General features: G+C 40.6%; 1 protein-coding gene across 1 annotated transcript; it reads right to left on the reverse strand.

Annotated features, from left to right (window-relative positions):
• Window positions 1–10,369: 10,369 nt before the first annotated feature.
• Window positions 10,370–12,042, reverse strand: LOC105058970 (transcription factor TCP7-like). The gene has a single exon (XM_073249933.1). The coding sequence runs from the start codon at window positions 11,910–11,912 to the stop codon at window positions 11,190–11,192; it is 723 nt and encodes a 240-aa protein (XP_073106034.1). The 5' UTR covers window positions 11,913–12,042; the 3' UTR covers window positions 10,370–11,189.
• Window positions 12,043–12,387: the final 345 nt, after the last annotated feature.

Here is a 12,387-nt window from a genome sequence, read left to right on the forward strand (position 1 = left end):
AATCTCGACGGTATTCTGATTTTATCCTCATCAGCCGAGGCTCAAGTAACTCATATCCTACTTGTAACAATATCTCTCTTTGAAGAACATTCAGGGGTATGTAGCTATCGTACTGCCTAGAAAGTGATGGTTGTCGAATCTTTCTCGGAGGACTGTAGGATCGACGATTTCAATCTCCATTATTCCACCTCAGGGGCGGAGATCGGGAGTGCTGGCATCTTTTCTCCTCTCGTCTTGGATGGCGCTCCTTATTGGATCCCACCGCGGCCGAACCGACAGGAGTATCATTGGTAAAGACCTCTACGGATGTACTTCTCTGCACGGACAAGCATATCTGGAAGATTCCGAGGAAAGTCTTAACTAACAACTTTTTCAAGTCATTCTTTAGGAGACCGCTTATCATTGTGACCATCGCGGTCAATTGATTCAAATTTTGGACCTCTAGGGTCGCCACGTTAAATCTGTTCATAAAAAGATGGATTGACTCGCCCTCCTTTATGTGATAGTATGGAGGTAGTCGGACCACTTCTGGTATCACCGACTACTGATGAAATGAATGACGAAAGACCGGCACAAGTCTTCAAAGGAATGAATAAACGTCGATCTCAAACTCGAGTACCATTGCCAAACGATCCCCTTAAGAGTTGGAGGGAACGGCCGACAGAAGATTGTATCCGACGTTCCCTGAAGGAGCATGACTACTTTAAAGGTTTTCATATGATCGACGGGGTCGGTGGTCCCGTCATAGACCTCCAACTGAGATAGTTTGAAGTACAGAGAGAGTGGTTCTTGCACAATCTTCGGGACAAAGGATGGCTAGCTATTATACCCTTCGTAGAAGAGCGCCGAAGAGCCATTATTGTTGAGAGCCTTTTCAATTTTCTGGTCCAACTACTGACCGAGCTCCTAAAATCATCTTTCAAAGTCAACTTTATAGACAGTACCAGCCTCGGAGTGCAGAGGAGATCGATGTCTGAGGGTTGAGTCATGATCGGATTGTGGGCTTGGAGATCACTGTCTGATCGGTTGCTGAGCCCTAAGGTGATTTTGATGAGTCAATCTCCTCTCTGAACTTTAAGGAAGCACCTGCGACTCTAGTTGAGGTGGTGGCTATGGAGCCGCAGTCAAAACAAGATTCTGCAGGGGTGCCACTGCGGAAGGCACAAGTGGGACCATCGAGAAAACTGTATTGCGCACCGCCGCAGAAGGTGTAGGGACAATCTGAGGAGGTTATGGCACCACCTGAAAGGGCACAAGAAAGGTCTGGACCGCTTGGACTGCAGTCGTCAGATATTGAACTTATTGAAAGAGCTGACCGAATTGATCGACTGTGACTGACGCCGGCAGGATCAGTTGAACTGATGGAAAGATGATCGATTGAACCGACGGAAGGATTTTCGACATCAACGGCCGAACTTGATTATCAGCTTAGCTGGCCGCCTATCGAAAAGCGGTGGCATTAGAAAGCCGAAAAGATATCCATCTTGGAGCCATGAATATGAATGTAGACCCTTCCTCTATCTGTTGCTACTTAAATTAGTCGGAGTCGGAAGACAGACATCTGAAAATCTTGCACGGCAGTGCTGGCATTGGAGTTACCTGCAAAACAAGTTCTAAACTAGAGGTTGTGGCTCCGGCGAGGACCCTCCGACGTTCAAGTCAGAACAATAGAGAATAAAGAAGCAACAACGGATTCTTTGAGAGGAATTCGATTGAACTTATTTGGATCCTTGGAGCTCTGGTTGTTTATATAGAAGAATGTCAGACAGCTGGATTGTTAGCTGTAAGATTGCACGATCCCGAGATTGTCGGACCGTTGGACATGCCAGACTGAATGAGATAATTCAATCCTTAATCTTTTCCACGAGATAGGGGAGATAGTTACGCCGAATCTTATCTATTTGGGATAGACAGCTGTCGCGCACGTTAAAGAGATAAGTCAACTGAGCAACTCATACACATATCAGATCTCGAGGATGCCTCAGCTCAGTATGAAGATGGACTCCTAAGCTCATACGACAGTCGGCGGCCGTATTGATAACCTGAGAGCTTGACACGTATTGTGATATAGTGCTGATCCGAGGTGCTCACGGTAATCATCGTAACAAGTATCATTGCTAATATGGGTAGAGAGGGTGAGTAGTAGAGATGAAAATAGAATGAAAGCTGGAATGGTGGAGATGGTATTGAGAATAAAAGAGATGAAAGGCTAGCGAAGGTTAAGAAAGAAGAAAACTGATATTATATTGAAAATCAACAATCTACGTTTGCAAGTGAGAAGGCTTATATGTTGATCCAAAATAGAGAAAAACAATAATACATGTTCTTCATAATTTTATGAATATTCTTGATAAAATTTAAATTTTTATATATATTAAGTTTAAAAAATTATTTTACGTACATTCTTGATAAAATTTCGATCTTTTAATGGTCCCAAACTCATATGATCTCTATATAGAGATGGCAAAAAAAACTTGTAATCGCCGCATTGATCCTTGGGCCGAATAGAGTTCTTTTAAAATTCTGATAGGTGCAACCTTAATTACTTAAGTGCCTCTACCTGACAAGATCCACATAAAGGCCACAAACGAGTCTACAATATTGATATTAATATATTATAAAAAATATATTTGTATTACAATGTTAATTTAGAACTATACTTTAATCCTTAAGCTGCAAATTTCATATATAAAGACCATAAGGCTGCCATTTTTACATAAATCTATCATCTGCATACAAAATACGTCAAGAGAGAATTGTTTATGGGTCCAATTTACAAATATGATGTAAATAAAAGTAATATAGCTTGGTGCACCATTAATATTAATAGGATTCAAATCATCCAAAGCATCTCAACATCTTCATTGTTTAAGTTTCCTGAGCCTATGCTAATGGTTAGGGCTGGCTTAAGGGTAAGGCCACTAAAGTGCTTGCTTTAGGCCCCCAGACTCCTCTGCCATCCATCTCCACTGCATCCAACTGTCCACCTACGAGAAGATAAATAGCGTTGGAGATGAGAGACGACGAGACAGAAACCACGAGATGGTGAGACAGGAACCGCGAGATGGCGAGACGGGAGTCGCCACCCCTAACATCTATTAGGGCCATCTTCTTGCCGAAGATGGCAAGATGGAAGTCACGGCCTCACGGGACTTGAGAGTGGTTCTTGGTGAAGAGGCAGAGGATGGCGGTGGCAGAGAAGAGCGAGTGCCCATCGGGGCTGCGGATGAAGAAGTCGGCAATCCGAGCGGTGAGGTCGTTGGAGAGCTTGCAGAGAGAGGCCTCAAAGCGGGCCAGGGCGACACTGACGAAGAGGCCATCGAAGGCATCGACGGCACCGCCGTCAATGGAGAGGATGTGGATCCATCCGACGGCAGCGGTTTGGCTTGAGGGGCGTCTTCTGATCTCCAACAACAGACATTCCATGCTTAAGGGGAGTCTTCGGTGGCGGCGGAGTTCCAGACTTTCAACGGTAGGAGAGTTTTGAGCTTCTAAAGGCTGAGCGGTGGCAAGGAAGGTGAAAGAATGCGACGGTCAGATTTTAGCTTTAGGCCACTCTATGTGTTGAGCCACCTCTGCTAATGGTCTATATACATTATACATAACATACAAGAGTGTCGTATGATTAGAGCCTTAGACATATCTTACTACATGTTTGGTCATCCGAATATATGCATGCTTAGCGGAGAGCATTTGCCGGCAATCAACAACTACTAGAGTTTGCATGTGTGATGTCCATGATAAGTACAAATGGATAATCAGAATCCCTCATGTTAACTATTAATTATCTCAATCATTTCATATATTTCGATAAGCATACTCATAATCTGAGAGTCACTTCTATTGTCTCTATCCTTCAGGAACAAACAAATATATGCATCTATGTTCCTTCCATTCTACCTGTCAAAAAGAAGAAAATCTTTGAATTCAAAATAACAATATGAACAAAATATATAAGTTATATTTCTAATTTTTTAATAAAATAAAAAAGGAGTCATATAGTTATTAAATCATTTAAATCATGAAAAAAAAGTAAATGAAACCACCAAAGCCTAGATATTCAATTTAGATTGAAAAATCGTCAAAATGCTTGAAGTTGAGTTTTATCATATTCACTCAAATCCATTTTAAGTCAGATAAGGATTTTGATAGTTGGAACTTGCACCATTCTTTGTATTTTGTTTCTCATTTTTAAGGAAGCTGCAATCCACTTTAAGCCAAATGTTAATTTGTGAATGACTAGTGATGGTTGGATTTTTTTAAATTTTTTTCCATATATTTGATGGCAATAAAAAAAATATCCACTTAAGAATGCAACTTACTAATCTCAAAAGCAATAATCTTCCTCAGAGATAGTAGGACAGCATATTGCTTGATAAATTTTCAAAATATTTATTGATAAATTTTTAAAATATGAATAAAAAAAAAATATCAGAGAGAGTTCAGAGCTCGACATATGATGTGCCGGGAGAGCTCTTAACTCCCCTTTCATTTATAATATAGACGTGCCTCCTCAGTTTCAGACAATTAATTGTTAATTTTTTATTGAATTTAACACATACATTTTAGATATCAGAGTCCTTACAAGAACAGTACGGTATGATTTATTGAAATCATCTGTGTCTAAACCTCATCTGCTTGTCAAGAAGAATGAACAATATGGATAAACAATAACTTGCAACGCAGGGGTACATGATACTATTTTCAAGCAACCTTTTCTGCAGCACGCTTCATCATGAACACTTCTATGTACCTCAATATTCGTGCAAAGAAAATATAATAAGATATTCCTAGACAATGGTCAAGAGCCTTATGCACTTAGAATCCTAAATAAGAAGAAATTAGAAAGCGAGATTTTCAAGGAATCAGATTGTTAATAATCCAACATGGAATCTCACACTTCTCCCACAAGACAAAAAAACAGCAACTAAACAAAAAAAAAAAAAAAAAGAATCAAATGAATGAATCATAACCATGCATGTTTTCTGTCTCATGGTTCACATTTGCCAAGATCTAATCCACACGTATAAAATGACAGGCCAACCCATCATTCAGGAACACAAATGGAATGGAGTGTGGAATCAGGCCCAAATAGCCATCCTCGAAGCTGCGCTGACTGATAGCAAATCATTTTTAGAGGTGCTTGGCTCGGAAGAGTTAGGGTCTAAAATTGAAATAAAAATTGATAACTTTCATTTTAATTATGATTTTAAGATGGAATAGAAATGATCTAATTTATCTAGAACTCAATCTCTACTCTCTTTTATGGATCCAAATGTTTATTTTAATTTCGATTTTAGTAACGAATCAAACGCTATTTTGATTTTAATTTTCATTTCGATTTCGATTTTAGCTGCAAATCAAACATCCTCTTAATCTCATATCCAGCGGCATTCAGGAACCACCTCGGAAAAACGTAGTCCTTCATCCTGTAGTCAATATTTTCCCATTCCCAGAAATCACATAGAACACAACAAAATCCAGAAAATTAAACTATCAGGCCACCATCACTCAAAAGCCGCATGGTGGCTCAACTCCCAAGTCCCAACGCCCGGTGAAGAGCCCACGCATTGCGAATCAATAAAGATTGCATGTCTATCGACTCTACAAAATGCCAACGTAAGTCTCCAAAACCAGAGCAAAATAGTTAAGAAAAGAAAAGGGAAGAGAGCATAATGGGTGGGCTCTGGTCCTGGGCCTCCGGCCTGCCAATGGGGTGTTGAAAAATGGATGGTAGTTGATAACAACAGCAATATTGATCAATATGGAAATGGCTTCAAGGCGTGCTGCAATGCCACTGTCCTTAAGATTTTATTCGCACCCACCAGTAGTGCAACATGATTGTATGCGAGAGCCTTGAGGATACAATGAAGCCCATTTAGCAACAACGAACCACTAGAACATGCCGGTATGCAGAATTGTTCAACTCTAATGATGCCTTCTGCAGCAAATACCACTAAAGATGATCCTTGTTATTCAGAAAACCGTAGAGAGAATGGTGTTGTTGTTATTTTGAATCATTAGGATTGAATATTTATAGAAATGGATAGGTATTTAGTTTGAATTTCAACTTGCAAACGAAATTTCGTTAAGAAACTTAAAAATTAAACTGATAAAATATATTTTTTCAGTCCCAAGTGCCATCTTTTGACCATTAAATATTTAAGACCGCATAGGTGGCTCAAGTATTAGGCTAGCCTATCTAGTATTCATCCAATCTAGATTTCAACATGAAGAATTCTTTATATACTAGTAAGACTCATTCTCCATAACCAATATGGGATTAAAATTTTGTGGATAACTCTTAAGATGGTTCTATATGAAATTTGTCTTATACAAATTTCGTTTATCTCAATTTGGTCCCCACAAAATTTGGTCCCACAAAATTCTCTCTATATAAATACATATTTATATTTTAAAAACAAGTTCTCAACATGGAGGAAATGTTGTTCATCGACAACAGCCTCGAAGCTGTACTCCAACTTTGTGCCATCCGTAAATGGGCGGCAACTGTTGTATCTGCTTTGCTTGTTGTCCATGTTGACGTGCAAAGAACTAAAAAGATGAAATTATTCAAAAAGAAGAGGCATCAAGACTTGTTGAGTTATTTACTCTATTTTGAATATCTAAATCTTTTTTTGGTCTAACCATGCATTTCTCAACTAAATAAGAATTACAGTATTTTTTATTTAATTAAAAATTTTATATCTTATATTTTTCAACTAAATAAGAGTTACAATAATTCCTATTTAGTTAGAGATCTAATACCTCGATAAAAAGGAGGGTAAGGCTATGGATTTATATGTGCACGATATGTGCACGATATGCATGGAAGATTATGAGAAAAAGAATATAAAAGAATTAGGATTTGAGAGTTTTTCTCTTTATATTCCAATCCTGAAATAGTACATCTCTGTTTCATCACCGATGGACGTAGATTTTGTAAAAATCACATAAGTTTCTGTGTTCTCTCTGTATTTTTATTTTTATATGCATATTTACTTGATCTATTTTTCTCCAACAAAACTTCGCCTAGTTTGAGATTCGTGCTAAATTATAGAATTGATTACCTTCCACTATGCTGAGAAGATGGTCCATGCACTCTACGTTTAGACGCTATTATTGATATGAAAAATGTCACATGAACAAGAGAAATCCAAAGAAGCGATAGACCGCACAGAAATTTCAAGTATAAGGGTTGTTCATCGAAGCAATGCGTCGCAACGTCATTTATCAATATTGCAAGTAACGGATCCATGACACTGCATGCATAGCTTGGAGGCCTATGAAGCTAAAATAACTTGGGCTTTTCTATCCAAAGGTTACAAACCCTTGTGATCAAGGTAGGGATCTAACTTTAAAAGATCAAATCAAGAAATGTTAAGACCAGAAAGTGATTGCTTATGTGGTGACAAAGAACATTATTAAAAAGAGTAGATGATGGTGTACCCGAAAAATATGTTTCAATGATTGTTTAGAAAGATTCCGAAGCTTTAGTGGATTAATTGGATGATTGCACATCTCCACAAGCAACGCAAGAGTCTGCAGTGCAACCAAAAGAACGCAATTTTATACGCAATCTTGTTGCTACTCAATGGTGCAACCATGCTGGGGGCCGGCCAAGGGGAGTTTTCAAGTACTGCCATTCGAGTACAGGCTTAAGCAATGCCAACCGCGAAGGAAGACGTGAACAAACACCAACCAACGCCATTGGCATGCAACTATTTCGAAGCTGGAATGAGCAAAATACTTGGTTGCACAATTCCTTTTTCTTTTCCCTGTTGAAAGGCCAAGAAGCCCAGAAAGCTTGTCATTTCAACTTAAATACGCATGATTTATCTCTACGCATGCATCTGAACCTACAATTATGTTGGCATTGTCCCACACCATGTATGCAATCCAAAGAATAACCTGAGCTCAGCCAGCAAAACTTGAATCCAGTCGAGTCATAGAATTCATCAATTCGAATGCCGGATTGGTGATGATTTATAACTGTTCCAGTGCAATAATGAAAGCACCTTCTATGTTGGAACACAGAATCTACCCCACTTTGAGGAGGTGTGCCACAATCTGGTCTTGATTGAGGGGGAGACCAGCTTGATTCTGAAGTAAAATATAGCTGCTCAAAGAACCATTTTTTTGTCCTCAACTCACACAAGACCAATACCACTATTCCAGGAAAGGTGATCATCCCAGACTTCAAGCCCATTTAAGAAGAACTTTAAGCCTCATGAGTGGCTTTCATCATTTCCTGCAGGTTTGACCCTCTTAAGCCGAAATCTTTGGCCAACTCACAGATTGCTCGTTTCCAACAAAATTCAAAACTAGTACTGGCAATATGAAAAGTGTCTCATTCTCTGTATCATATCTCAAAGCAGCTGAAGTTAATATTGTTGCAGAGTCTTTTTCTTTGATCAATAGTTCAATAAAGGGCTCCAGGAATCTTCATATCTCCATCAGAAAAGACAATAGTTAGGTGGGAATGGAAATTGAACGATAACCGCTTGATAGGGGTCACCAACCACAGTGCTCGCTAAAACCAGATAAAGTAAATAAAAGTAAGGCAATTCATTCAATCATAGTCACCCAAGAATCTAACAAGATTTCAGGATATTATGGTGGAAAGGTTGGTTCCACCAGCCGAAATTGTTATGGCAAGAGAATTTCAAATTCACATTATTATTATCATTTGTAACAACAAATAATCTAACTTAAGACTGCACAAAGCAAGACTCTCTAAGATCCATGACATATCATGCTTTTAAGCAATGTTATTTTAGAGGTCATATTTTTTACCAGTGGACAAACACATTTATTCTAGGCAAAGTACCCTGACAAACACCACCAAAGTAAGCATTTACCTATGATACCTACTTATTCTTTGTGCATTTTGTTTAGCTGTGAAAACAATTCACACAAGAAGGAAAAACTTGTGGGGAAAAAAAATCATGCAAGAGAATTTACTCATATCCATATTTGTCCTCTGTAGGTCATGCCATACACCTCGAGGAAAGGTTGTGTTAAAGACAGTCTACCATCAAGAGAAGCTTGCACAATAAATGTTGCTCAACATGCTGAAAACTAATGTTAAAATCAAGATACGTAAGCATATTAACCATGTTGCAAAGATAGGACTTCTATTATATTACTGCTTGATTCGATCAAGAAAAAGACCTCTCGTGCCATCAAATATCTTAGATGTATAACCACATTGATGTGCAACTCTTGTCATGAATCTTCATCCTCTAAAATGAGACTTCAGACAAGAGAATAAAGACAGAGACTTTTATAAACAAACCAACTGTAGGTAGCAAGCCTCAAGTAGTTAATTTGTGCTTGGAGGTACAAGAGCAAACAACCATGAGAAACATGCTTCTTTGATCCATTAAGCATAAATAAATATGAACACTGATTGATCATGGAAGAAGAACGGTTTATTTGGACAAATTCATTTTTGACTATGTACGTGGAATTGTACAAGGCTTAGCAAAAAATTAGTTGGAAAAATAAGAAGAAAGGAAAGATCTACTCCAGCACAAACAGAGACAGCATTAGACACATAAACAACAACAACACATGGCACAAGGCTTGGTGGAAAAGAAGTTGGTAGAATAAGAAGAAAGGAAAGACCCACTCCAGCACAATCCAAGCCAGCATGTCAAGACACATAAACGACAACGACAACAATAAATAAGCAATCGAAACATAAAAAGGTTTATGCAGATAGATAAAATAACACAAGTTAGGATCACTAGATTTTGCATGCTAACAAAGAAATTTAATCAAGTTTCAACTTTGAATTTTTCAAAAATTTATACAACCATATTCCAACATTAGAAGCTCATGGATACAATAAGCACGAGCTTGAATTTAGGGAGGCAAAAGTAGAAGAATGAGTGAATATAGTAAGAAATGTGCAGAGGTTTTTATATTTCATATTTGAAGCAAATGAAGAACGTATCCTAAAGAAAATAAAGCAAAAGTTTAAAGACACACTTTCACCTATTGCCTAAGCTCCCAGAGCCACTGATCAATCACCCTCTGTCCATTTGATGAATGATTAGTGCTTCATTGAAAATTTCATATAGCAAGTCAACACCAACTTTGAGCCAAGTTATCTAATCCAAGTACCCAACATTACCGATCATATAGAACAAAAAGTTTACATTACTGCACAAAGACTCCGTCCATGGTAAAATATTTGTCATTGAGAAATGCTAGAGAAGGGTCCCAATACCAACATGATTCACAGAAAAAAAATTATCTCAGAGGATGCCCAAAAAGAAGAAAGAAAAAAGGAAACGAAAGGTGTGACAATATTTACTTGTTTGAGCAAAAACCAGATAATATTATCGCACACAACTGCAAGTGTCATCAGCAACAAGAACAGGTACACTTTTATTTGCATCATACACTCCAAACAATGCATAAATACATACATACACTCATTATTTTCTTACTAATAAATCCAGGAAAAATGACTAAGATACAGATGAAAGTTAAATAAACAGAACTTACAGGCTTACAACAGAGGTTTTCTGCAGCCATTTGCACACTTGATGGAGCAATAAATAGAGTGAGTGGAGGAAGAGACCCCAAGCTTCGGTCACAAACCACTAGGTTCCCAAGCCCTCTTCATCAAGGCACCTGAGATCACTTATTAAATCCAAATTTTTCTCTGCAGCCACCAAGATGATAATTTTTTACCAACTTACAACAACATTCCTATTGCCAGTTATTCAATCAAACCAAATTCCAATACTACTCCTTAAACTTATAGGCCCATCTGTTTCCAGGAAACCTAAATTTCCATAGAAGAATTTTGTAGGAAGAAGAGAGGACTGATGATGCCTTCAATATCCTACATTTTCCACAGCAGAACAGGAGATAGTAAGGCTGCCATCTTTCCATTGAGTACAGTGGTAATTATTCTGATTCCAAGTTCTTTCCCTCTTGAAACCAGTCTTGTTACTTGTTGAGTAGCTCAGGGAACCAAAGCTGCTTCATGAATCCCAATTCTCCACTCCTTAAACAAGCCTCACAAACGAAAAAGAAAAGAAAAGAAAAGGAGGACAGCGGGCGAACTACTACATCCAATTCCACAAACTTCGACCTTTTTTCATCCAATCTTAAACCTAACAACAATAAGAATCATAAAACCCTAACCCTAACCTGAGAACCCGAAACAATCAACGAGACTCGTCTTCTCTTCTCCCTGCCGCGGCCGCAGTTGTCGGCGCCCCCGACAACGAGGCGAGCAGGTTGAGGTGCCCCTGGGCGATAGGCAAGTAGTTCCCCACCCTTGCGGCCGAGGCCTCCCCGACTGGCTGGGAGGTTGGCGCCACCGGCGGCATGACGATCTCCGGTGCCGCGAAGCTCCATAGCTGCCCGAAATCCGGTCTGGCCGGCACCGTCCAGAAACCCCCCGCTGGGCCGACGAACGGGCCGCCGCCTGCGGCAGCGACGGCGGCGGAGTCATCGTCGGAGCGGAGACGCTTGCCGAGGATGAAGGGGGCGGGGGCGGTCGGGGGGAGGAGGTGGTAGGGGATCTTGTGGTCGGCGGCGGCGGCGGCGGAGGAGGAGGAGGGGGAGGAGATGGATGGGATGGCGGCGGAGCGGGGGGCGGAGGAGGAGAAGGAGGCGGGGGTGGTGCCGGTGCCGGTGGCGGCGATGATAGATGGCTCGGCCTGGCGGAGCAGCCACTCGATGGTCTGCCCGTCGGACTTGTGGCCGAGCTCGCGGGTCAGCTGGAAGACGCGGGCGGCGCAGATAATCGGCATCCGGATCCGCCGCCCGCGACCGTCGACCTTGCTGTGACGGTCCTTCGAGGGGGCCTTCTTGACGGCCAACGCCGTGCCGTTAGCACTCCCCGGGGCCTGCCCGCCGTTAGTCCCCCCGTCAGGCGTCGTCATCCAACTGGAATAAGCTTAGAATAAGCTTGGAATAACGAGAAAGAGAGAATAGAGCAACAGCGAGATGAGAGAGAGAGAGGAGATGGTTTGGAGGGAGGGGGAGGGGGGGCCTAATGATTGAGTGGCAGGAGCAGGAGCCGGTGGAGACAGAGAGAAAGGGCACATGGGAGGGTGGGGCCCAGTGCTGCTGCTCTTTCTAAGCTGTGACCACGACATTGGAGAGGGGGAGAGAGAGAGGGAAGTTGTTGTGTGTTCTTTGATTGGCACAGGTTTTGGGATTGAATTGCTGTGGCCACCACTGAGGAGTAAGTGAGGTGAGGCTTGGAGTTGGGTTGCCATCAGGTCCGAGTAGCTCCAATCCCTGACCGGACATTGTAGGGGGTTCATGTTTTGACTGAAATCCTGCATATTTAATTTTTGAGCATATTTACGATATTTTGTAAATCATCAAAATTTTAATCAAACGAGAAGGCTC

Source organism: Elaeis guineensis, chromosome 16 (assembly GCF_000442705.2).
Source record: "Elaeis guineensis isolate ETL-2024a chromosome 16, EG11, whole genome shotgun sequence".
Taxonomy (NCBI): domain Eukaryota; kingdom Viridiplantae; phylum Streptophyta; class Magnoliopsida; order Arecales; family Arecaceae; genus Elaeis; species Elaeis guineensis.